Source organism: Daucus carota, chromosome 3 (assembly GCF_001625215.2).
Source record: "Daucus carota subsp. sativus chromosome 3, DH1 v3.0, whole genome shotgun sequence".
NCBI lineage: Eukaryota > Viridiplantae > Streptophyta > Magnoliopsida > Apiales > Apiaceae > Daucus > Daucus carota.
Genome location: NC_030383.2, coordinates 15,273,381 through 15,300,220, shown reverse-complemented (window position 1 = coordinate 15,300,220; position 26,840 = coordinate 15,273,381). Strand labels below are relative to the sequence as shown.

Genomic DNA, 26,840 nt, shown 5'->3' with positions numbered 1-26,840 from the left:
GAGCCAAGTACTGCCGCCTCTGCAGGTTAGACACTTAAACATCAAGGAAAATGATGGAATGTTGAAATATGTGCACCGCAATTTGTTACATATAAATGCTAACATCAAGTAAATTAAAATACTTATAACTTATTTAGGGACAAAAAGAACATAATATATCTTGTATAATGTGCAGAATATCTTGTATATATCTCACTTACAAACGATTTATGAATCTTTTTTATTGATTTTTGATTATTTTTTAATTGAAGAAAATATTTAAATAAACGAATATAAGACGGATTTGTTTTCCGTCGTAAGTCTAGGCACCCACCAGATCGTCGTAAGTTATCCATTGTAAAAAAATGAGAAATAATGAGAAGGTGAGTTAAACATAAACATATATAACGAGAAGATCCCTCAAAAATATTTAAAAAGTAGTCTTTTCGAAAGAAATACAAGACATTTTTAAAATAAAGACCAATAGACCTATATTGAGAAAAAACGTATTCCGGGAAAAGAAGAATCGCCGGAAAGATTATACGAGAATTTAATATTGTATTATATATATTTATGTAAAAGTTATTATAATAGATTAAAATTAATTAATTAAGTAGATGGTTAAATATCTCTAATAAAATTTACACATGAGATATATATTATATGTTTTTAAATTTTGTACTTTCCAACATCAAAAAAGGTACTGCTATATATATATTTGAAAAACATGTAAATATTTTAAGCTATGTAATAATTTAGTTATTATTGTAAGTTCAATTTTCTAAATATTCCTATGACTAATTTTTGAATGATTGTAATAAGTTAATTATTATTTTTGAAAAATCATAAATATGATTCCTATTTTTAAGAAATTTAGAAAACCAGCTCCCAGCTACACCATATATGCCAGGGAGCAATTATCCTGTCTGAAATTTAATCATCTGAGCAAATTATCGATTTGTATGCCACAGATGATTCTTCCTCTGATAAATATGCGCAATATTATATACAGTTGGAAATTTCTATTTATGTTACTTCTTTTAATAAATGATAAATCTGTTTGATAAGTTGAACATGAACGCATAGTAAACTCTAGCTTTGAAATTTACACTACAAACAGTTAGGAAGCTTTTATTTTCAAGGCAGCAATTTCTTTACATCTCTGAGGTCATCAAGGTTCCTCAGCAAAAACATTTCAAAACATGCTCAATGTCGAAATAATTTCAATTCAGGCCCTACAAACCTTCCAGACCATTTGTAAAGAAGAAAACAACATTCTTACACATGAGGTTTGTTTGCCATCACATTATATCCTAAACATTTATTACCTCCTATGAAGAGGAGATTGCAGTCATTAATCAGGACGGTTGTATAAACATCTAGGTCAACTCTGGTTGTTCCATTAAAACTTCCAAACTTCCTGTTTTATCTTCGTCTTCCATTGTCCCCTCATTGATGGGCTAAATCCTGGTGGAATGTCAATATCGCTCTCAGTCAACTGCTTTGGAACTACAACATCAACCGTGCCTACAGTTTCTCCACCTATCATGTCGACTTCCATGTCGACTTCCTCTGAATCAATATCCATGTCGACAACCATTGTTTCCTCTACTGCAACTTTGAGCTTCCTATGACGATGTCGATATATTCCCCACAAAAAGTCACACTTATTCCGCTCTGGAAAAACAAAGTTGCCAGAAATAAATTAAAATATATCAGAAGGGAAAATTCAAAATAATTAAGCGCGCGTTATGAACAAGTGAAGGAGAAATAAACATGATTCAACATTCTATCACAAGGCATTTTCAGGGACTAATATTGCCACAGTTAAGTACTACTCTGAAAGCATTATAAAGCCATGTCCTAGTTGGCACGGTACTTTTAATGACCAGAGTGCATGATTACTGGCTATACTAGATCAACATGAAGTGGCCCGCTCGAACAAGTTGAACACTAAAATTACTTAAACACAGGATTAAACAATGTCCCCCCCCCCCCCCAAATAATATAATAAAATGAAAGAAAGAAACCTCTTAACATATAGGAGCATGATACAAAAAATTACAGGGTGTTTTAATAGACAAGGCAGCAGAGAGATTAAAAACTCACTACGATAATCTTTGTGCAGAACTTTAGAAGTAAAGACGAGCAACTCGACTCCATCAATGCAGCTTCTCAAAAAGAAATTTCCCGATAACTGCTCTAAGTGGGAAATGTACGCATTCGGCCTTCAAATGAAAGAAATTACTAAAAATCTATTTTAAAGGGAAAATTCTAGAAAACAGAATTAGGTGGTGCCAAAACAAACCTAATCCTGTCGTCAGGAAAAAAATACAGTCCAATGTCTTGGTCATCAGGATCACATCCCTTAAAAACAGTTCTTAAGAAATCCTCGTACAAACAGAGCTCAAACTCAAGAACTTCGGGCATTTTTCTACAGAACTCTTTCACCTTTGAGAGACCTTGTGATCTTGGATGAGCCTGAAAACTGATACTGGTCTTCTCATCTTTCAATATGAAGCTTCCTCTGAATATAAATAGATAATAGTTTGATTAGAAGTAAGATGACAAGGCATTAAATATACTTGAGGTATGAACAATTAACAACTTCAGATATTATTAACAATATGCTAGATATTTCAGGAAGTAACATAGAGTATATTTTGAATCCTTCAAATTACTTTTACTGATTTATTGAAGAGATTACCTAGGAAGATTAAACATAAAGATACTTAGTGACGAGCTGCGCAAACATCGATAAACAACAGAGTGATTAATTCCAACAACTGATAACTTGGAATAGGAAACACATCACAAAAAGGAACTCCTAACAGAATTATCCAAAGTGATTACTTCGTGATTTATCATTTATAGTCTACATGACGACAGCTCCATGTTCTCAACCATAACTGAATTCTAGCTGTCTAGCTTAATAATTAAGCTGTTATAGAAGTATTTAGCTAATTTTATTGGTTAAAATGATAAAACTACTTACGTCCAGGATGCAATTGTAGCAGGATCAGTTGGAAGAGGTTCCTCAGCGGCAGCTTTTATGTAAAACTCCTTAACTGAAAAAACAACATTATCAGCATCCGAATTCTTTGGTTTAGCATCTTCAGTAAGCTCAACACCTGCATCATAGACATTGCCTTTCAATTACTCTTTTCAGTTGACTTCAATAAAAGCAATTTATGTTCTCAAATTTATGGTCTGGTGACACTTTTGTCCTGTCTAAACTGAAACAACCAACGTCTTCAATTCACAAATTTGAATTTTCGCCTTTTCCTAATCAACAATATGTGTTCAAAAATTAAACATAACAATAATTGAAGAAGAAAATCCCTATATACTCTATGCTTCGGTTTGTTTTTATTAATTTCATTCAGAGGGTGCTCATCTCTGAAAGTATCTTTGTGGATACCAACTGAAAAGTAGCTAATTTGAACAGGATCTATATATCCAACTGAAATATCTTTTGCAAAGATAAACTATTAGAAAAATAAGGAGAAAAAAGGTAAATCCTTCAGGTACATGTGCTCTTGCCTGACATGGGAGACTGACAATCTGCACATGATTCCTTGCTTATTTTCTTTTGCCAGTGGCCATCTGTTCTTTTAATAACCTCAGTGGATACAAGTGGAATTGCAGGGGATAAACTGGCATTTGTTTCTGAAGTAAGATGTAAAACCAGAAGTAGCAAACCAATCAGACCAGTAAATTTATTTAGAAAGATGTAAATCAGAAAGAGAAATGATTACGAAATACAAAAGCAGCAGAGCAAAATACAGAAGTTAAGAGAATATGAGTTTACGTGGAATATCACAAGTTTGGTTATGCCTTGACATATGAGATGTACTTGCTGTTTCTTTCATTTTCTTTTGCTTCTTAGCATGGGAAGTTTCAGTATCTTTGACACATGAAGTCTGCCTCATTTGACGATCTTCCTTTACCGGAGAAATAATGGATTTCAATTCTGAAATACAAACCAAAACACATTAACCTATCCTTCTACACCACTATGGTGAATATGACAAGTAAAACTTAGCGTCAATAAACTGCACTAATTTCCATAAACCAATTTTCTTAAAAACTTTTAAAAATTAAATGATCAGAGTTATACGCCATCACAAAGGAATATTTTAATTATGAACTTTCTATATGTAGGAAAGTATGAACTAGCCCTGGTGCACTAGAAAACTGCAGGAAAACGACAATCTTGGTAGTTCATTTCAGTTTTTTGAACAAAAGCCATATAGTCTAGAACTCAAGTCATTGTCTGGACTAAGAATATTAGAAATCCTGGACAAATTTAATATTTTAGAGTAATCGGACATACATTTGTGGTTATAAATGATTATTAGATGATAAAAAAAGAAAAAAAAAATTTAAAATTGAGCATAACATTGCATGTTGAGACTTCAACCATCTATTAATGTAAATCTAGTCAGCAGTTGGCCAAAGTCTATTTGCATATCATATAGGCCAATTAGGATTAAAACAACTATTGAAGAGGCGGGGTAAAGACACAAATATAAGATGATTCTTTACCTTACACGTGAAGAGAAAAGAAAGCAAAAAGTAATGTCGTTTATAGGCTATGGCAACCTTAAGACATTAAAGTAATATTTTTGTGAAAGTGATAGACAAACCTTTGACTTTTTTCACCGATGTGTTATTCTGGATATTACCAGACCTAACAGAGGAATTTCTGGATGGCCCAAACTTTGGATTGCTTTTCACCATAAAAGAAGAGTCAGCATAAATGATACTTTTAGGCTTCATACTAGCGATATTATGTTCAGATGCTATGGATTTAGATGGCTTTCTTGAGACAGGACCTACGCATGTGGATTCTCCTTTCTTCTCTCCTGATGGCATGTTCTTAACTTCACTGGTCCATAAATATTTAGTTTTCCCTGTTCCTACCGCTTTTTCATGCCAATTACCTCGCGCACCCTTACAAAAACTTTTCCGGTCTGTAAAATCTTTAGGACCATGATGCAGCTTAGTAGAAAGATCACACGTAACAGCTTTAAATGACTCTTTCTTCAAACCACAGTCTGATGAATCCATGCTGATACTTTTACACATCTCACAGCACCAATCAGCAGGTGCAGCCATATAAAACTTCCTCATGCAATAGCTGAAAACCAGGAACACTTTTAAAGATTTATGATAACAATAAAATGAAAACAAAATACTATTAATTAAAGGAGCTTATTAGTAGGACTCTTCATCTAACAGTCATGCACACATTATGATGAATAATTCATAGCACTTAATCTTGTTGACATAAGAATTAAAAGGCGATAGTTGGAACCAAAAAATTACCAAGTACACCAGTCACAGGAGGTATTGTAACCAGTATCTAGAATATCTTGCATTTTTAGACCAGAAAATATTGATACTTTGGAGGTACAATTACACTATTTCTGTGCAATGAAGTCTCGTTTTCAGCACATGGGGAAGATAATATAGTTTACACTTTACCGCAGGCTAGACAACATAAGCTTGTCTAAAAAATCTATTGTCACATGTCTGAATGAAGAATGCAGAAACCCAGAAAATTGTACAGCAGTCTGAACAAGATAAGCTTGTACACGAAAACTCAGAAATATCTAAATGCAGAGAATAAATAGCACAAACAATGGCCAATAATCACAGGCCTCGCTGCGAAAGTGGTCCCTACGGTACAGATCGATACATCATACATATTAACAAATCAGGCTAAGACATTAGATCTCTTAGATTCAGGATAGGAGGTTAATCTGCGAATCTCATTCTTAAAAGGGTAAGCACATCTTATATCATAGATTCTACCTACAATTCGACAAATTAAAGATATATAAAGTTACAATAAGCACTTCAGAACACATGCTGCAACAACTACAATCATATGAGCCTTGTAATTTAGTTCGATGTATAATCAGAAAGTATCCCCGTTTTCATGAAGGTATACATTAATACATAATACAATTGACTTAATTTTACCTAGTATAATTTCACTGCATTATCTTATGAACTTTATGTAGATGTTGTAAAAAGAGACAGCAACTTTCACCTCCAATGCCTAGTTACTCGAAAAACCAAGTCTTTTTTATTTTTTAAAATAAAGTGCATATTCTTTTCTTTCATAAGGGAAACATTAAAAATATATAATGGATGAAATAAAATACAAGAGAGAGGTCGTACAGATGTTCACAACCAACTTTGCATTTTTTGCAAATGACCAGTGCTGTCTCATAACCAATATCCCCACATGTGTCGCATACTTTGTCCTGAAAGTTTGGCAGTAGATCAACAGTTATAAAGACATGGTGTTTGAGCTACACATATATCATTTGTAGTCTGTCGAAGTTTGCCAAATATAACATAATTGTAGCTAATGTGTGATACGAGCATTGGTCTGTTGCGAAAGATTGAGAAATCCAAGCTGAACCGAACCAAATTGGTCAATTTGGGTATTACTAAACCTATGCGAACAGAGTTGACAGACCAACAGAGGTTTCACCTAACCAAACCAACTGCTTAATAGCTGTTCGGTTTGGTCTTTTGGTTGGTTCCAAACTCATTCTGAAGGCTTAGCAAACAACCATCAAACACAGTAACAAAGCAATATCAATGACAACCGCAACAACTCTTACAAAGCAAAAGCCAAAATTACAAAAGTAAACATCACTTAGCAGGTCACGAAATGGAAGATTGATCATACGGATCTTATAGAGTACAGTAGCATGTAGCAGCCTAACAAAGCATAGTAGTTTGCTGAATTAACCCAACAACAATAAAAAGACCAAAACCCTCTCCAATTAAGGTATGGAATGACAACATACCACTCTTCAAATATTTTAAATTCCGATTCAAATAGTAATGAAGCCTATCCAAATTTAATAATTGGGATTTTAGAAACAAAATTTCAAATTGCTCGAAGTTTCCAACCAAAACATATAAACCGTATATAGAAATTAGAGTTCACCTCTCCCATTTTGTCAAAACTGACACCATCTCCACCCCTCTGGTCAAGAAAACGTCAGAATCATAGTTGTGTCTGAGCAAAATTCACCAACACACAACTATATCAACTCCAAAAAAGGCAAGGGGAGAAGGGGTTTTGATATGCACTGAGCATAATAAAGTGTCCATTGCTTTATATAAATTTTGCTCAAAATGAAAAAATCTGCACAAGCCTATCAACTCATACAGACTCATAAAGATGGCTCAGCAAAAACCCTAAGCAAGAACAAAGATTTACTAACAAGTACCAGTAAAAACACACAAAATCAAGTAAAACCATGTAAAAAAAATTAGCACAAAAAACCCACGTGAATGAAAACCAAGCATAAGTTGTAAAGTTTAGAGGCAATCAAAAGATTTTACCATGTGGGTCTCCACAGAGCAACGTCTCCTCCACTTGTATTTTTTTAAGGTGAAGAAGGTGAGAAACTGAGAAGAATGAGATGGTAACTTGCAAACATTCCACTGCTAATTTCTCCCCTTTTTACTTGGTGCAGTAACTTAAGATTACAATTAGATCCTTCATCTATTTCTTTTGTGTTTTTATTATAAAATTATTACAGTTTGCAACCCTTAACTTGGTTCATTTGAAAATGAGTACACATACATTGAAAGATGGCAGTTGGTTCATTGGCAAATGAGTCCACGTATATTGAAATATGACCGTTGACATTCTAAATTTCATGTTAGAAATTTGTAACCATCCCGTTAAAGTTAAATATGAGAAGTGTTAGTTCCCAAATATTTTCATACTTATATGATATAAAATATAAGAATTTCAATCTCATTAAAATCATGGGTTTTATATCAAACTGAATACTCGTTGCGTCAAAATATCTCACTTGACCCACACATCTCAACGGTGACTCATTTAAGCCACTATAAACCAAATACATATCATTTTACCCACATCACTATTCATACCTCTTTACTTAATCATTTGTCAAAAATTAACCGTTTGTTTTTTTACAACGAAACCACTTCGAGTACTTTCATAATTGTCTCTAGTATTTATTAAAATAATTTGAGAATTTTTAAAACAACATAACTATGTAATTAAAAATATATGTAGCTATAAATATATATTTATTTGATCACCCTTGTTATGTTGCTTTATAATTTCCCAAATTATTTTGATAAATACTAGAGATAATTATGAAAGTACTCGAAGTGTTTTTGTAGTAAAAAAAATAAACGGTTAATTTTTTATAAATGATTAAGTAAAAAGGTATGAATAATATGTGGGTAAAATGATATGTATTTGGTTTATAGTGGCTTAAATGAGCCTCCGTTGAGATGTGTGAGTCAAGTGAGATATTTTGACCCAACGAGTGGCCTGTTTGATATAAACCCCTTAAAATCATCTAAGATATTTTTTCTCGAATAATAATTTCTTAAATTATAAAAAATCTAATCTCATATTTCGTTTGCATAATATGATATTAAAAAAAAATTAAATAATGCTTTATTTAACTAGAACATTGTATTTTATTTTAAAAAAAATTAATATTTTTTAAATATAAAATCGCATTATTATATATGTGTTTGGTAAAATTCAAAAATTATATCATGTAATTACCAATATACCCCTGAACTAACACCTATTGATAATTAGATGATTTCAAGTTAAATGAAAATGATTAATTGAATCATTAATCATAATAGTTCCATTTATTTGTATAATATATATATATATATATATGCAAATTATTAAAAAAATTATAAAAAATTTATAAGCTTTTAATGTTTTCACCCATTTTGACCAATTTTTGACCCATTAATCATCCGAGTATTGACCGATTTGACAATGTTTGATTTATATTATATTAACAATTTTTGCTCATTTTTGTCATTGTATTAATCGGATTAATAGACAATTTTTAGAATACCGATTATTGTATATACATCAAAATCGGGATAAATATCAAGTTGGTGACTCGTTTCGTCCAAATGTATCAATTGAGTGACTGATTTCCAAATTGACTCAAATTAGACACTCATTAGAAAAATTTGTATCAAAAATATTACTCTATCGTTAGTCAAAATTTTGAAAATATTATATATTAAGTTTCACACATTTTTTATGAATGATATTACATCGAAATGAAAGATTCCGAGTCCTACTATTTTTTCTAATATTTTTAGATTTTTAAAATTTTATCAACTATTTATTTTTAATTTTTTGATTGTTTTATTTGATTTAAATAAAAATGAATAGGAGATAAATTTTTAAAAATCTAAAAATATTATCTACAACGTCAACTCAGTAATAAGCGAAAAAAAGTGGAAGAACCGGTACCTGCAGAAGAAGGAGGAGTTAAGCATTTAAAACGAGGGCCTGTTTCGATGCATAGGATTGTTAGGCGTAAGATGATGGGAATCAAGTTAACAGTTTCTTTTAATACAAAGGGAGAGCCATATGGTAAAGTTGCCACAAAGATGTAGTCCTATATTGGGGTTCTTGCGAGAACTAAGGCCCCGATCTAGTATGAACTTTGGAAACGTGTTCCGAAAGAAAAAAAACAAAATATGGGACTGTGTGCTGGTAAAATTAGTTGCATCACTTTATCTACCGAATGTTTCTAATTGTTATTGATTCATGAATACCTACTAATTTATTGAATACGCTTTTATGTATGTAAATGGTATTCGATATAACATTAACAGCAAGGCGGATTGTGATGAAGTATGCGTGCTAGAAGTGGAGAGAGTTTAAGAGCGTAATTGATCAATTAATACATTTGGACGAAACGAGTCACCAACTTGATATTTATCCCCATCAAAATTTATTAAATTAAGGCAATCAGTATTTTCTCATTTCTTCTTTTATTTTTTAATATAATAGTTTATTTTGAATATGGTAATAGTTTATTTTTAATATTTCACTTTCTATGTTTAAAAAGGAAAAAAAAAAGAAGATAAGTTCAAATTTATATTAAACAAAATTAATATATATTTAAAATATTGTTTATGAGATTCGAATCTTATTTATTAACTTTATATAGATATTGTAATATAATTATTTAAATAAATTTTCACTTAGGGTAACAAGTAGGGGTTTGACTTATTTTTTTTCAAAAAATCAATTATTATTTTTTCTCAAACCATTAATAAAAATGTTTTTTGAAACAATACTTAATTTTTACTAAATAACGAATATTAACTACTTTCTCAATATTTGCTTCTGACATAACATATAAAAAAAATTATTAAAAATAAGAGATTTTGAGCCTAACAGCGCAAAGGATTACTCCCTCCGTACCTCTGATTTCTATACACTTTCTTTTTGGATGTCCCATTCAATTCTGTACACTTCAAAACTTTCCCAAAATAGTAATTTTTTTTAATATAAAAATCACACCCACCCACTGGCCACTACTTCCATCTACTTTTTCAAATCTATCAATTAAATATTTATGAGTACCACCACTTTATCTACTTTTCTTTCTTTTTTTCATTACATTACACTACTTTATACACTTCCATTCCAAATGTATACATCCGAGAGCGCCGGAGGGAGTATCATGTATGACGTTGGTGATTTAAGACTCTCAAGCATTGATATTCATACTTTTTTTTCTTTTTTCCATTACATTACACTACTTTATACACTTCCATTCCAAATGTATACATCCGAGAGAGCCGGAGTGAGTATCATTTATGACGTTGGTGATTTAAGACTCTCAAGCATTGCTATTCATTTTGCCAACCGTCTGAAGAAAAAAAAGTACTGAATCCGTCTCTTAATACTTTTTCTGTTTGCCTTTATTACGTTTGACAATGCACATTTTTGATTGTTAATATCTTTAATTTCGTATTAATATTAAATATAAAATTTTCACCGTATTAAAGTACTCATGAATACGAATCCAACAAGATCATGATTATATTTAGTGTTATAGATTAATACTCATGAATACGAATCCAACAAGATCATGATTATATTTAGTGTTATAGATTAAACGTAAATTAATAATTTGTCTCATGTTATGAACAGTTCCGACATATCAAACGAGCAAAATAAATAGAAACGGAGGGAGTAATAAGATTCGCTTCTGACTTGATTTGAGCAGGCCTGACCCTAAAAAAAATGTTAATAATAATAGGAAGCAGTGTTAAAGTATAGATCCTCTGTCCCTCTCATTTCTTTACGGTTACTATTTTGGGATGTCCCTCTCATTTCTTTATAAATAGTAAGTTTTTTTATCATTACACCCACTATCATCCCACACTATCTCATATTTAACAATAAAAACTACTATTACACCTACTAATTTCCTCTACTATCTCAAATCTATTATTAAATATTGATGGGTCCCACCACTTTCCCCACTAATTTTCATACGTTTTCTTGATCTACGTGTCCCCCTTCAATGTAAACAATTGAGGGTGACGGAGGAAGTAATATTCAGCCTATCACCTGTGCAATTACCAAAATCGCAGTGACCAAGGAGAAGCAACTCATAAAAAACATGAAGTGCAGTGTTAAGTGCTCCAGTACTAAACTAAAAGAAGATGGGTGAATAAAATAAATTACACTCTCAAGGAAGAGAAAAACAGTCTCCACTAGCTACATTAAACCAAGCAAAAAAAGAATCTAACTAGAGGAATGAGACAAGATTACAAGGAACAAAAAACAAAAGCAAGGTTTAAGTTGCTTTTTACATATATATTGTCCTTCACATGCTTAATAGTTACTAGCTACAATCACATGAATAGCCACCCATTTCTTGCTCATCATCATCCAAACTGCTACTAATCAATCTTCAGTCATGGCCACTCTATTATGCCCATAAGACAAGATTCCCGATAAACACAATGGCTGTGAGAATTCTTGTAGCGCTGCCTTGTGTGAGTAGAAGCCCAGCCGCACTGTCGTCGGTGTTTATTCCAACTCCGGATGGCCCTAACGAATTAACGCCACCGAGTACACCGTTGGATGGAGTGGTCATGTAAGGGGAACCTCCTACTGGTGTGGTGGTGCCTGTTGTTGTGGACGATGATTTGGGTGTGTTCGTCCCGGTTGCAGCACTGTTGTCAATGGCAAAATAATAACATTTTATTAATAATTATACCAAACTTGACATATGTTCAGATTTGAGTCGGGTAAGTTTAACCCCGTCCCCAGGCCTAAAGAATTTAACGAAACAGACAATAATCGACCGAAGCATAACATAGTACTCATCTTTCTCTAACAAAATTTTAGCCTACAAACAATGCAAATTAAGTTCTGAGAAAATAATACTATCGCAAATGTCAACAATCTTAGTAACGAGTTTGTAGTTTGGAGGCTAAATTGGACTTCATCACAAGTGTAAAATGCATATTAACATATACGCTTTCTGTCTCATTCAATTCTATACGGGTTTTTTCACCCACTTTAAAGTATCCCGTGTTCCCGTCCCTCATTTTATACAACTCGGAGGACGGAGGGAGTAAAAATCCGGATAAACCTAACTGCACCATCAGATTATCAGTACATGAAAACATACTAAAAGCAACCTAAGATCATATTCAAGTCATCTAAATTAAATAGAGTTGTAAATGGTAGGTGAGGGTTAAATGAACATTCTTAAATATCTCAACAACAGTGACAGGCACAAGTAACTGTTTCAAGGAACCAACCCTAAAGGCTGAAGCGCTAGGGTATGCACGTGCACACCAATCGATGCAAGAATATAAAATAGTGGATTCAGACGATCAAAAACCAGACACGAAATCAAAACAAATCTCGAGAAAATGATATCGAATCCAACGGATATAAATGAGGCTCAAAAACCACCACAATTTTTCTGCTACAAGTAGACAAGGACCTGTCCATTGCCTAAATGTAGTACAACTTTTGACTCATGCTGGAGCCCCTCAAGGACAATGTTTACCTATTTAAATCTTGAAATTATGTAAGCGATTGTACATGTATCCAACTTTTTTAATAGTATCAACCAAGTACCAAGTGAATATTGAGTATATAGTAGTGTATTTACTAGTAGTATATTGACTATATTCATCTCTGAGATTTGAAGTGAGTGCCAATTTTTAACAGTTCTAAAACAAGGAGTGCAACAAATTAACAATATAAAGACAGTAATGTAAGTAACTCCAAAAAGACTCAGCTTTTAATGTGTGTGACTGAGACTAAAGTAAAGCTGGAAAGTCACAAAATCATAATAAAGCTACACATAAGAATAGTCACAAAATCATAATAAAGCCACACTTATGAATATGTGAAAAGCATAGGTTTATATCAGCAGCTTTTACATTTTTATTTTCAAATGTCCTATTTAATTTTTTTAATTTCAAAACTTACCAAATATAATAAAATTTTATAATATAAAAATCAACCATTACCGTTATTTTTCTACACTATACTTATTTTAAGAATTAAATATTAACTCGTCTCACCACTATTCTCAGTTTTCTTACTTTATTCTTTAGACTTCAAACTTATTAAATATAGTAAAATTTTCTCATATAAAATCAATGACTGTTGCTACCTTTTTCGATTATACTTATTTTATACATTAATTAACTGATCTCACCACTATCCTCATTTTTCTTATTTTTTTACTTTTATTGTACTTATTTCCTTAAGCCCCGAACTCAACCCAAATGTAAAGATTTGGTTGGAACAGAAATAATATTTAAACTAAATCTCATCAGCTAATAATTTTTCTGGATATTTGTTTTTGCAATATGATAAAGAGAAAGCTAATGAGTTGAAGTAGAATGGCAAAAGTTACCTTGCACTAGAGGGAAAAACACAGCCAGAAACACCTGAAAAAGATAAGTAGAAATGATTTGAGTAATAAAAACAGAAGAAAAGATAGGATTAAAAAAGGGTAAAAGAGGAAAGGAGTGGGGGTAGGTTTAACTGACTTGGGTCAGTAGTGGAAATGATAGCAGCACCAGCAAAGTCACAAGCAGTAGGGGCTGGGCCTTTTTTCTGGAAGTAACTGTTGACGGCGTAGTTGCAGTGGGCGAGCACCGTGTTTGGGTTGTAACACCCGCCACCTTGGTGAGTCGGGGTGCAGTCTGCTCCGTTTCCGCACGCGTAGTCTATTGATTTTTGGAGCACCGCCTCGCTGAGCCCTTGCTTGCACACACACCACGCGGCTGCGTCTGTTTAACACACACGACACAGTTCTTAGCACAAAAAAACATTAATGAAATGCTATAGCACGTGGTAAGATGTCTGTGTGTGCGAGAGAGGGAGGAGAGGGAGAGAGAGAGAGAGAGAGAGAGAGAGAGAGAGAGAGAGGAGGGAGAGAGGGAGAGGGGGAGAGGGGGAGAGGGGGAGAGAGAGAGAGAGAGAGAGAGGAGGGAGGGAGAGAGAGAGAGAGGATGTTACTTGAATGTCCAACAGCCATGGCAAAGAGAAGCACCATTAAAGTAGCTAACTTTTGAGCCATTGAACCACTTGGATTTGAGAACTAGCTTTGGCTTAATTTTTGGCTCTGGGAGAGAGGGAGAGGGAGAGGGAGAGGGAGAGAGGGGTATTGTGAGTAATGTTATATATTGAAAAATGGAGTTGGCAGTACAAAATACTACTACTGGTGTGGTGAGAGGAGATGGATGGTAAGTGGTTCTGGCCCGGTCGGCGCCTCTGCCTGTTTTCTTTTTTTATTATTATTTAGTTTTTAAATTAGATTTTATCCTTTTCTACTTTTTATTTAATTTATGCATTCCAGCTCAAGCAGAAGTATAATATATATTTCCACCGTCCCCTCAATTGTTTACATTGGGCACTCGACACACGCATGCTAATACTTTTATAAAATATAATTTAATAAATTATTTTGAACTTTTTTTCTTTTGAATAAAAATTTATTATCCAAACTTTTATACAAAACGGAAAAATTTCAAAAAAAGATTATAAAACTATATTTTATATGATTCTTAAAATACGTATCGAATAATGTAAAAAAAATATAAAAAAATAAGAGATATATAGGAAGTATATAAATTGGAGTTCTTTAATAAAAGTGTAAATAAATGAGAAGGAGATAGGGGTATATAAATCGGAGTTCTTTCATGAATTTCAAGATTATTAGATTATTATAGAAATTATTTAATTCTCGATGGGAGTAAAATTGGAGTCTGCAAAATAAGGCGAGACCTGTTCTTTATTCTTTTGCTGAATAATCGTTTTTTAAAAGGAAAAAAAAAAAGAAATGAGTATGGTAATGGTAGAATCTATAATGGATCAGGCCACATATTTGGATCATATGCTACGGCCCACCCATTCACCAAGAGTGTGGAGCCTTCGCTCAGAAATAGCCGTTATTTTCACAGCTGAGCACGAGGCATAACAAAACAAAACATATAATTTAAAATTTTGAATGCATCGCATTTTGCATTTTCATAGTTTTAACTTGATTTGTTCAGAGAGGACTGTTACTTCCACCTCTACATTTTGCATCTCAAACCTTACAAAATACAGTAAATTCTTATGTAAAAACTAATATCACCCATAATTTTTCTCCACCTTCAAAATCTATAAATTAAATATTAACTTTCAAAATCTGTATATTAAATATTAACTGATCTATTATTTTACACATTTTTCTTACTCTTTCGTGATTTCTATATTTTTCTTAACATTCATGCTTAATTCCAACATAAAGAATCGGGTGAGGGTGTATATCATAATATATCAACATTTTATTACATATACTTGTAACATAGGATGCCTAACAATTTCCAAGTATATGTCAGGTGAATATACAGCATACACAACATTATTAGTGAAATATTTTAATAGAACATTTCACTTTTTAGAATGAACTAATATATACTTCAATTAAGCCATGTTATGCCTTGGTGCTCACTGGTTTAACAAACTGATAGCAAAACTATGATTATACTTTGACAAAAGAAAATAAAAAATCAATTCAACCAGTTAAAGTAATATACACTACAACTCAATCAGTCCACTACAATTCTACAACATGCAGCCGATTTCACCTGATGACATCTGATTCTTCGGTAACTGGAATTCGTTTTCTCTCTTATGGGATGAGACGACGAAATCGGACCATGCCCAAATGACAGTTGACAACAAATTTTTTTTGAGGCACCACTAATACCGGTATCCTGATATATAGCCCTTCGGGCAGGAAATTCTTGGAAGTATCTTTTGGAAAATTCGGAACTGCGGGATTCTGTAAGCAAAAAGCATAATAATTAAAATGAGAGATAAAAAGATATAAACAATTACCAAAACAAAAAAAATAAACCATGGATTACAAACAGTCTTCCCACAGTCAAAAATTCTTTGATTTATCTTCTCAGGACCAGCATTGCAATGTAAGAGCATCTCCCAAGGGTGTCACTCCTTACCTATATCTCATCTAGGTGGCAAGATTTAGGGATTTTGCTCCAAAAACTCATCTCCGACCATTCCCTCCTTACCTGTATCTTTTAGGTGAGACAAATTGAAATCCCTATGTGTAGGGAACCAAAAATGCTTCCCTATTTATGCCGCATCATCTTCCAGACTTCCACTACCTTCAACCTTCTTATTTACTAATTAAATATTATATGTTATGCCAATCATTTTCTATATTTACTAGTTAAATATTATTTTTAATATATAGGGAACTAATTTATGGGATACCATTGGAATAAACTAACTTTTTCATCACCTATATTTTAGGTAACCATTATTTTACTATATTTTAGGGATTTAAAATAGGGATCACCCTTGGAGATGCTCTAAAACAGTTTTCACTAAATCAGTGCAACCAGATACAACGTGTAATCAGTGGTACTCGAGTCCACAACACAACTTTAATGTTTAGCACTGCTTCAAAATAATTTGGTCTAGACTGATCTAATGCACACACATTATATTTATCTACATGAGTAATTTTGAAGTAGTGTGGTAGACAATGAAGATCTAACATGTAATCTCCTCGCGAGTTCCATAGTATACATGCAATAGCATTGATCCTTAAGCAAATACTAATCTTCGGTTTGGACTTCTAGGCTTGAGAGTCGCCTGACAGTACTTCTCAAATTGTCTCATCAAATTAAATTACAAAATATGTTGTTTGATAATTGATTATAATAAATATTGTTTACCTCTTCATCTCCACTTCCAGAATCAAATGCAAGATATCCACAAAGAAATATCAACTTCAGTAATGATTCCATGAGCATAATAAACGAGTAGTGTTTTGCAATTAGAGAATAAATATTAAAGAAATTTAAAAATTATATTGATCCATTACTAATATTAAAGTAGTATATTCATTTCATTTCAAAATTTTAAATTGGTTGCTTTCATATCTCCAAAATTTATCAAGTACATCAATAATTCTGTCTATTAGTTCTAGTGACAGTGCTGTCACAGTAGTCAAAGGTGATCACATCAAAAGGTCATAATAATATACAACATGATGGACATGGGGATTAAGATTGTGATCTATGTAAAAGATCAGGTGTGTGGTAGTGATTTTGACAACATATGTGGCTGTGAATGTGCCTGTGACAAAGGAACACTTGTGTATCTACAATTAAGGACAAAGCAACTTACAAGTTTAATAAACTCAAGACAAGCAATTCAAGTATTCAAATCCCAGCATCTTGATCATCATTCTCCTCAAGAATAACATATTTTGCAGGTACATTAGTCCTCAAAGACCCTGACATGTCATCCTCACTTGATTCTCCCTTTTGTAGCTTTTGGTATCTGCATAATCAGAAAAGCACAGAAACACATTATTTATTGCTTGCAACTTAAAAGTTTCAAAGATGCACCACTAGTTTATAATAAAATCAACACCTACTAGAATGAAATAATAGTAGTCAGTAGACTAGCTGAAACAACATGGAATACAACAACTTGATTCAGCATCACACTCAGATGAACTAGGCTCCATGTTCCATAAGAATGGAGTAGGATCAATTGATTTTAAACGGGTATGATGGTTTCAGTCAAAAAAAATGAATCACTCTAGTTGCAAGTTTTGAATAAAATTGGAGGTGCTGGTCTATACATTACTTCAACATCTTAGACTTTTGCTTCAGAACCATGTCACATGACATTACAGGTCCATTGCTACTCTATCTATAAGAACTGGGTGACAGATTTTCAAGTCCAACAGGAACAGGACTAAATTATCGTTCAAACTTAACAAATAGCACAAAATTATGGCAGGTGTATAGAAGTTGTTGCTCATGCAAGTTATATGATTGTATATCAATTAAAATTATATATAAAGATTTAATTCTATATAAAGATTTAATATACTACACTGATTTTAGCTTTGATTGTCTATCACAGATCCCTGAGAGGAAGTTCACAACAGGCTTAGCCACGATTAGACAAATAGATTCTTTTGAGCGTAACTAGTATGCCACACTATATATTGCTCGCAATGAGATAAAAGCTGTGTTCACTCCAAACTTTATCAAGGCTTCGTAAGTAGTTGGTATCAGCAGGGAGCCTAATAAGGAGTAAGAGTAATTTGAGGTATCATAACAGCAAGTTGAGACTTTGTAGGAAGCAGAAAGAGGTTTTTATTTTTGTTCTGTTTTCTCCACAATAACGCTTAATGCTTAATAATACATCAACCAACAGCATTTTGTTTCTTAATCTTGTCAAGCACGTATCTTAACACACAAAACATGGTTTTACCAGAAAAGCTAAACATGTTTTACTAAATGAAAACTGAGAATTCCATATATTTGAACACATTAAAAATAAGGCCTAAATTTAAGAGGCACATAAAGTACAAACTTTCTGAATAATATAGAATGTCTGATAACTTACTTGTACCAATTAAATAAACTGACACCAATTATAATGATGATGAGACCACACCCTTTCATCCATGTAAACTCATCGTGGAAGTATATTACAGCAACCTGATGAGCAATTCAAAATTTGGTCAGAATCGATATTAAGTAATTAGTGGAATGTTGCTGATGGAAAGAATCTTTCATGATAAAGAATATAAATGCTTTACAGAATAGATGCCTTGCACTAATCACCCATCGGCATAATAATATATTTTTTTTATAATATATATTTTGAATGACAAGGAAAGTAATGCAACAATTTCCAGAAGCTCAGTAGGTATGTTACTTCAGAATGGGGATATATTTTTACATTTTTTCCTATCTAGATCAGAATAGAAGCATTGTTCTAACCTAGCCAAGGAACATGTAACTTTAAATTGAACTGACAAAAACACTTCTTGAGAAGGCAATTGAAGGTTGAAGTACCATCCAGACCCAATTTACAATTTTAAAAGACAGCACAAATAAAGCTCCCAATTTCTTTATGCAATTTACTTTTTAGCATGTTAAAATGTTTTAACTTCTACTCTGACATTATATAAAAAGTTAAATAAGATTAAAATTATTTGCAGCCGTTGGTATTTTAATTCCTGATGCAGGTCTTCAATGCTATTTGCATCATGGATACGTTTCTTAATATTTATGTGCTAAAAATAATTTCCCAACAGCATTTATTCATGAGTTCTTAAAAATGCTGAACCAACTAGTACAATTCATACCAATATAGTGACTACTTCCTTGACAACTCCTGCTATAGTCACTGTAACTGCACTAGTTACGGAAACAAGAATGTATTCTGTTAAAACCTGCAAGAAAAGGAACAAGAAACTCCATCAAAAAAATAGAATAGCACAGACTGTAGTGTGACTTGTGTCTGCCCCCCACTCCCTCTCGATATATATATATAAGCAAATTTTCAAATACAAACCACTAAAATAAAAACTAAAATACAAACTAAGAGAAACTATACCTAAACGACATCACCCACCCCCTATAAGTCATCACCCACCCCCTATATGTCATCACCCACCTAGGACCCACCCTCGCCCCCGCTCAATCCACCCCGGGCCCGCTAGGGCCTCACCAAGGCTCCGCACAGGCCCTGGACAGGCTCCAGACAGCCTTAAGAGCCAAAACTTGGCCCCACCATGGTCCCACTAGGCCCCACCCCGACCCTACTACGCCCGACTTGGACCCGTCTAGGCCCATCTTGGGGTCCATCCCCGGTCCCAAAACCCTTACCATTCTACTTAATCGCATTGGTTTGTATTTAGTTTGTATTTTAGTAGTTTGTATTGGAGGAGGACCCTATATATATAAATATATACAAAGAGGGAGAGAGTGACACACAATAATAGAAGTCAACGTTCGTGACATTAGAGGAAACTCGGAAGAAATAACCTTTCTATCTATCTATCTATCTATCTATCTATCTATCTATCTATCTCTCTATCAACGTTCGTGACATTAGAGGAAACTAGGAAGAAATAACCTTTCTAGAGAACATGCTGGGAAAAAAATAATATGAACATTTCTCGAAGGCAACGACAAAAATAGCCACAAAAGTAAAAGAAACAGAGCTGGATTATAACCATGAAAAAGGCCAGAGTTCCACCAAGAAGCAACAGCAAGCAACTACGAGTAATATGCCATGAGCTGTTGAAGTAAACATTGGTTCCGAATTCACTCCATGGTTCAAAAATAAGAGACAGTATACCAGTTGAGACTGCCATAACTGGAGCTATGAAGCTCATTAGCATCAGTGGATTTTGCAGACCTGAACATAACCAATGCAGATATGTCAAAGTCTGATGCCTAACAAAAGGAAAATATATATATTGATATTGCTGAATAGGTTTAGTTTGATATAATACAAGACAACACTGTTATTTATTCAAAACAATGTCCCTAGTAGAAGCTTATGGGCCAAAACAATCCCCCCCCCCCCCCCCCCCCCCCCTCTCCCGCCCTGCTCTCACCAGTTAAATCAACAGTAGAATGTTCTTCAGTTATAGAGGCTGACCAAACAAACTTTGAAAGTAAATTCAGTGGGCCAAATGTCCATTTTGCATAGACCCAATCTATTTTGGTTGACGTCATTGAGTTTTGGTCAGGACTAGGTCTCTTGATTGCTTTAAAACCTTTAATAGAGATACTTATAAAATTAGAGATAAAATTCAGAGCCATGCAAAGAAATCAGAGATACAAAGACAGAGAGGTCAGGATTTATTATTGTAGTTGTTTCAATCAGGTTACCTAAAATTTGAGAATATTTAATTTCTTGCAAATTCAAACATTAAAGCACCTGTATATATAAATAAATAAAAAATCACATATCAAACAACAAAATGCAAGGATAGCAAGTTTTGGACGTACCATATACTTCTTTCTTTATAACGAACATGGATATTGGAAACAGCAGGTACATACAATCCAACCCAAAAACCATGTAGAGAAAGTAAGTTACATGTACATTATTTACAGATACACAGAGAAAAGACAATCTGGAAGATTGAAAATGAAGAGTGATATGGTCATGAAGTATACCTGAAGCAGTATTTGAGTCATTGTCCAACGAAAGCCAGACATAACAGCAGCAATCATGACAAAAATGAATCCCAGTAATTGGAATTCTGTTTCCTTTGCAACTTAACAAAGATAACGAATAGAAGTAAGAACAGCATGAAAAAAGTTGGAATAGATATGAATGACATTGAAATAATCGTGCTAAAGAGAATTCAAGAATACACATGCATAAATAGATATCTGCTATTTGTAATTGTCTACGTCTTCTCTTAGAATTTTGGGACCTATCATCATTCATAAGATTATGAAATCGATTAAAGTCCAAGTTGAGTTGACAATCATTCCCATTTAATCAATTTACTTGATATACCAGATAATTGAACATTAGGATAATTGACTAGTTGTAGCAATCTACATTTCACGATGAATGTCATCTATATTTCTCAATTTTAATATTATACCACAATTGCTTCCTGTATAGTAGAAGAATAACATGACAAATATTAAAGATTCCATATTCATTAATAGAAGAGAGTAGATCTCTTTGTTGTTCAATAACATAGGACACTAGTAATATACCTGTAATCATAACGAATAGGAGCCTGATTTATCTACTGACAAAAAAATGAAACTGAATAAAAGGCTAAGCATTAACATGTCTGCTAGGACACTGATTCGCACCCAGAAACAACCTCTTCACTGGAAAATCAGATTAAGGCTGCTATGACAGTACCTTTTTCCAGACCTTGCTAATGTGGGAGCCTTACACATTAAGTACAATGTTTATTTATTAATAATATTTAAGAAACAAAAGATACCAAATGAACTGATTAAGCAGCCAACCTGTAAATAATATTCCAACTGATATAACCAAGATAATGCCAAAGAGCTTTGCGCTTGGAGACTCCAACCTTCCACAAGAAATTTGAAGTTAATAGACAGCAAATATATGCTGTACACAAGGACGATTAAAGCTGAGTCTATTAATAAACCACACTCTACAGAATGTTTGAAGATAATGTAATAATTCAGAAACTAACAAAATAAAGAATATTATATATGTTTCTTAACCTATCTATTCAGTTACAACTCCAAACAAAAGTTTCTAAGAAATTGAATTTCAATGAGACAGTGAAGTGATCATTTGGATTGTATCACTCCATTATATACATAATAAACAGCATATATTAGGAATGTAGAAGTACCAAAACCAAAATTATAGTAAATTCTTGTACCTGAATGCAAAAGCAAACAGAAGAAGAAATATTGGAGACGCAGATTTGCACTGCAAAAACAAAGGAGATAGTATAATAAGGAGAAAATTTTCTAGCAGTAAAAACGATATAACGGAAAGTTAATTTCTACAATTCAAATCAAGTACACAACAAGCAGTCCAAAATAATACTGTAAGAGATATTATAGTTATACTATAAAAAAACTGAGGAGCAAAATTGGAAGAATATATTTCCTCTGGTATGACACAAATGAGCAGTCTTAACACAATACATGAAAAAAAATTTGTTTTATAAAAATGACTAACCATAGTGGCAAATGTAACAGTGACAAAAACAAGAGATGCATTGCTCAAGTTAATATCCAGTGCAGTTCCAAGAGCTGTTGGTACAACTGTATTAGGAAAGTCCATCTGTAGCATTAGTTGTTAGAAAAGTCAATAAAAGAAGTTACAATATTCAGAGATCATTAAAATGTGAGCAGTGTAGGCACCCAGCTCCACAAAACTAACAGTGCATGCTAATACAAGGATTATGCACTGCAATTGGTGAAGACATTTATACACATGGCAAAGCAAAAATCTGCATTTAAGTTATCAAACAGCTCCTGTTTGAAGTACAAAACTATTAAATCTACATGATATTTTCTTCGTTGTTTCAGTCTTTTCTATTTATCCTCTTCATCAACTTATTTTAATTTCGTTTCAGGCTGGAAATTAACTCATTAGTGCCATAGTTTGTTCAAGGTAATGAAAAAGATGAAATTACGTAATGCTAGGATACTAGCGTTACGTAATTACACAGTCCGTAAGGTTACATAAAGTAGGTTACTAGCTTGAATTCAAGAGTATATACATATGATGGCTATTGAGAGGTTGAGTTTGAGACAAAATACCAATTTACATCATGGGTAGTATATAATATGGTAATGCTTGAAGATTTGAAGCAGCCGTGAGTTTTAAGCATATCATGAGAAGGACAAAAGCCTTTACCGTAAGCACTACGCTTTTACTACATATGGTTGGGATTTAAATATCAATCTCTCCTTCTACTCTCACGGTGATACTTGTTTTAGCTTTTTACAGACCAAATTGATGTTGTAATCTTTTCCACCCCATACCTTTTGCTTTGAAGCCATACAGTGTTAAGAGCAAATTAATTTGAAGCAAACTCTTTAAAATGACATAGCTTATATGATATATTATGGTATTCTAAATAGGTAGTATAATTTAATTTTATCAATTATGAAATCTTATTTAATCACTCTACGGTGAAGCGAAGTGTAGCCAAGTCTTACAGATATCTGGGGAACTAGACTACCCTCAATTCATATGTAATTTGCTCCGATCACTACTATTCACAAGATAAAAGGTTATATATACTAAAAACTCATTCATGTAAAAAATCATAAAACCATTAAACTGAATTAAAGAAGTCAAACATATATACGCAACTGGTTGTACACAAAATTAAACAAAAAAGAAATCAAAAGTGGACAGTTCACCTCGCATGAAGTAATCCTTCCACGACATTTTGACAGTAGTTTGAAACCTACTAGACCAAATCCATGTAATAGCCCTAGCGAAAACAGCTTGCATCCCGAAATGAAATGTGTTCATCAACAAAGGAGCCGGAAATTTCCCCATATCATTACCTAACAAACTCTTATTGTACCTTAACCAAACACAACCGACATTCAAATTCACTTCACCAATTAATCACACATAACTCTCTCCATTCCGAATGTACATTATCACTCAACATATCGATAAATTACACTTAAATTCCAACACTATTTTCCAATATTTCACTTAATTAACTAATAAAAAAAAAGAATTATAAGTAAAACTACCGATATTAACTCAAAACGACACTTATTTAGGAACACAGGGAGCTGTACGAAGAGATGACTTACAGAGTCAAGAGAAGACTGAAAGTGTACCAAACAAGTATAAAAAACAAAGTTTTGAGTATATGAGCAGCTGATACAACAGGCTTTGTTGCAACGGATAAGTTATGTGAATGAATTGAATTAGCAGCATGATTATATGAATTGAGATCTGCTGCATCATTCACAGAATGTTGACTAGAATTCTCTATGCTGAACGAGACTTGCTTGTTTGTTTGACCATCGGAACTATCTCCGTTCATATCTGAGTGGCCGGAGAGAGATGATATGTATGTAGAGATAGAGAGGTGATGATCGGAGGGAGATTCATTCGGTGGTTTGTCTGTCCTTGTGATAATAAAGAGAGTCGTTGAATTGAGTAAATCTCAAGTATGCACATGGACATACAGTTTGGTGGATTTTTTTTTTTTTTTTTTTTACCTTTAGGAGCTGGTTTTAATTTATTTTGGAATGACAAATGTTAATTGTAAACACTCTTCTAAATTATTTGATTGAATTCTCTATTTTTCCAAAAATTCATTTATCGATTAAAATTATATTTGATTTGGATCCGGATTCTATATACTGCAATCTAAAATCATGTCAAAAGTATGATCCAGTATTTAGGTAACCTATCTATGCTTTCTGACTAGCAAGAATGCCTATGTTTCTTTAAGATATCTATCACTTTCTCATGTTTCTTTAAGATGTATTCACTTGATTGGGATAATATGAAGAATGATGGTAATATAAATTTAAAATTAAATAGTATGGAGAACAGAGAGAAAGAACAGTTAATAAAGGAAGTTTAATTCTTTTTATAACAAAAATTGTACAACAAAAAAGGAGAATGGAACATCATTCCAATTAAGATTCTAATTTAAATAGTTAAAATGAAAAGGAAGAAATAAAACTTAAAATATTTTCCCAGAAGCAAAGGAAGAGTATCCTCCTAGTTCTGTCCCAGACAACTTTTAGTTTATTGCGTGAAACTCATCCAGCAACTAAGGTGTTTCAATTACTAGGCCCAAGCACATACACAAACACGTACACATAAAGGTGTTGCCATAAATTGTTCTGAATTAGAGAGCCTAAATTGCTCCGACATTGATTGCATACCGGAGAAGTTGTAACAATACAATTCTGACACAGATCGGTATACATATAGAAGATAAACACAGTACGTTCTAAAGCTGCAACACAAGATAATCCAAGAAGTTCATTACAGACTGCAAAATCCATGGAATCCGCACTAATGTAACAATAATAAGGATCATAAACAGTACTCCGAGGTGCTCCACCAAGTGCATGATCAAAAGTTTAACTTTGAGAACCAGGTCGAGGAGGCCCAAAGTAGTTTGTCATGATTCCCATGATGGCAAACCTGTTTGTAATACAAGATGATTAATATACAAGGAAGAACAATATGGCAGTGATTATCCAAAACACAGTACAATAAGTTGAAAATATAAAAATAAAAATTGGAAATGCTTGAAAAAACACCCTGCATATAATTAAAAATGCGAAGAACATGGGTTGAGAACCAAACAAAGTGCCTAAAAATTCTAAAGAACTGTCTCCGTTCATATCTGAGTGGCCGGAGAGAGATGATATGTGTGTAGAGATAGAGGGGTGGTGATCGGAGGGAGATTCATTCGGTGGTTTGTCTGTCCTTGTGATAATAAAGAGAGTCGTTGAATTGAGTAAATCTCAAGTATGCTCATGGACATACAGTTTGGTGGATTTTTTTTTTTTATTTTTTACCTTTAGGGGCTGGTTAATTTATTTTGGAATGACAAATGTTAATTGTAGAACACTCTTCTAAAATTTTTGATTTATTAAACTTTTTTGACTAATTTCTGATTAATTAAAAGAATATTTTATTAATTTATGATTTGATTGAATTCTCTATTTTTCCAAAAATTCTGATAAGTCCAAAAATTCATTTATCGATTAAAATTATATTTGATTTGGATCTGGATTCTAAATACCGCAATCTAAAATCATGTCAAAAGTATGATCCAGTATTTAGGAGACAGGTAACCTAGGTAACCTATCTATCGCTTTATGTTTCTTTAAGATATCTATATCATTTTCTGATGTTTCTTTAAGATGTATTCACTTGATTGGGATAATATGAAGAATGATGGTAATATAAATTTAAAATTAAATAGTATGGAGAACAGAGAAAAAGAACGGTCAATATATATATATAAAGGAGGATGCGGGTGTCTCTAGAATTGTTCCATTCAGTCTTCTGATTTTTCTTAAATTTTGGAGAGAAAATATAATTATAATTCAAAAATTCAGTTTAGAGGATTTTAAATCTAATAGAATTCTTTTGTTATTGGTATCTAAAGATAATACATTAATACAATTCTTTCTTTGGTCCCTAT

General features: G+C 32.9%; 3 protein-coding genes across 7 annotated transcripts; all 3 read right to left on the bottom strand.

The window, feature by feature from the left end:
- Positions 1 to 1,083: 1,083 nt before the first annotated feature.
- On the bottom strand, positions 1,084 to 7,594 carry LOC108210965 (PHD finger-containing protein 1). 4 transcript variants are annotated; one of them, XM_064090703.1, is made up of 9 exons: positions 7,357 to 7,594; positions 6,172 to 6,257; positions 4,629 to 5,122; positions 3,791 to 3,952; positions 3,511 to 3,648; positions 2,975 to 3,110; positions 2,288 to 2,506; positions 2,089 to 2,207; positions 1,084 to 1,656 (listed from the first exon to the last, which is right to left on the bottom strand). In XM_064090703.1, exons 1-9 carry the CDS (start codon positions 7,357 to 7,359, stop codon positions 1,382 to 1,384), a joined length of 1,632 nt encoding a protein of 543 aa, XP_063946773.1. In that variant the 5' UTR covers positions 7,360 to 7,594; the 3' UTR covers positions 1,084 to 1,381. The 4 variants fall into 4 exon arrangements, with proteins under 4 accessions (XP_063946773.1, XP_063946772.1, XP_017237919.2 ...); XM_064090702.1 differs by lacking the exon at positions 7,357 to 7,594 and adding an exon at positions 6,956 to 7,306; XM_017382430.2 differs by lacking the exon at positions 7,357 to 7,594 and adding an exon at positions 6,956 to 7,306 and having other exon boundaries at positions 2,975 to 3,047; positions 3,523 to 3,648.
- A 3,900-nt stretch (positions 7,595 to 11,494) lies between these two features.
- Positions 11,495 to 14,586, bottom strand: LOC108210511 (PLASMODESMATA CALLOSE-BINDING PROTEIN 2-like). Its single transcript, XM_017381834.2, has 4 exons — positions 14,342 to 14,586; positions 13,870 to 14,112; positions 13,734 to 13,767; positions 11,495 to 12,024 (listed from the first exon to the last, which is right to left on the bottom strand). The coding sequence occupies exons 1-4, from the start codon at positions 14,400 to 14,402 to the stop codon at positions 11,778 to 11,780; spliced, it is 585 nt and encodes a 194-aa protein (XP_017237323.1). The 5' UTR covers positions 14,403 to 14,586; the 3' UTR covers positions 11,495 to 11,777.
- A 1,238-nt stretch (positions 14,587 to 15,824) lies between these two features.
- LOC108215158 (probable sugar phosphate/phosphate translocator At1g06470) lies at positions 15,825 to 24,857 on the bottom strand. Of its 2 annotated transcripts, XM_017387524.2 has the most exons (12): positions 24,472 to 24,857; positions 24,061 to 24,230; positions 22,865 to 22,950; positions 22,560 to 22,609; positions 22,168 to 22,235; positions 21,346 to 21,446; positions 21,175 to 21,187; positions 20,391 to 20,575; positions 19,518 to 19,604; positions 18,770 to 18,864; positions 17,531 to 17,686; positions 15,825 to 16,154 (listed from the first exon to the last, which is right to left on the bottom strand). In XM_017387524.2, exons 1-11 carry the CDS (start codon positions 24,705 to 24,707, stop codon positions 17,566 to 17,568), a joined length of 1,212 nt encoding a protein of 403 aa, XP_017243013.1. In that variant the 5' UTR covers positions 24,708 to 24,857; the 3' UTR covers positions 15,825 to 16,154; positions 17,531 to 17,565. The 2 variants fall into 2 exon arrangements, with proteins under 2 accessions (XP_017243013.1, XP_063946492.1); XM_064090422.1 differs by lacking the exon at positions 24,472 to 24,857 and having other exon boundaries at positions 22,865 to 22,969; positions 24,061 to 24,201.
- Between the last annotated feature and the right edge of the window lie 1,983 nt (positions 24,858 to 26,840).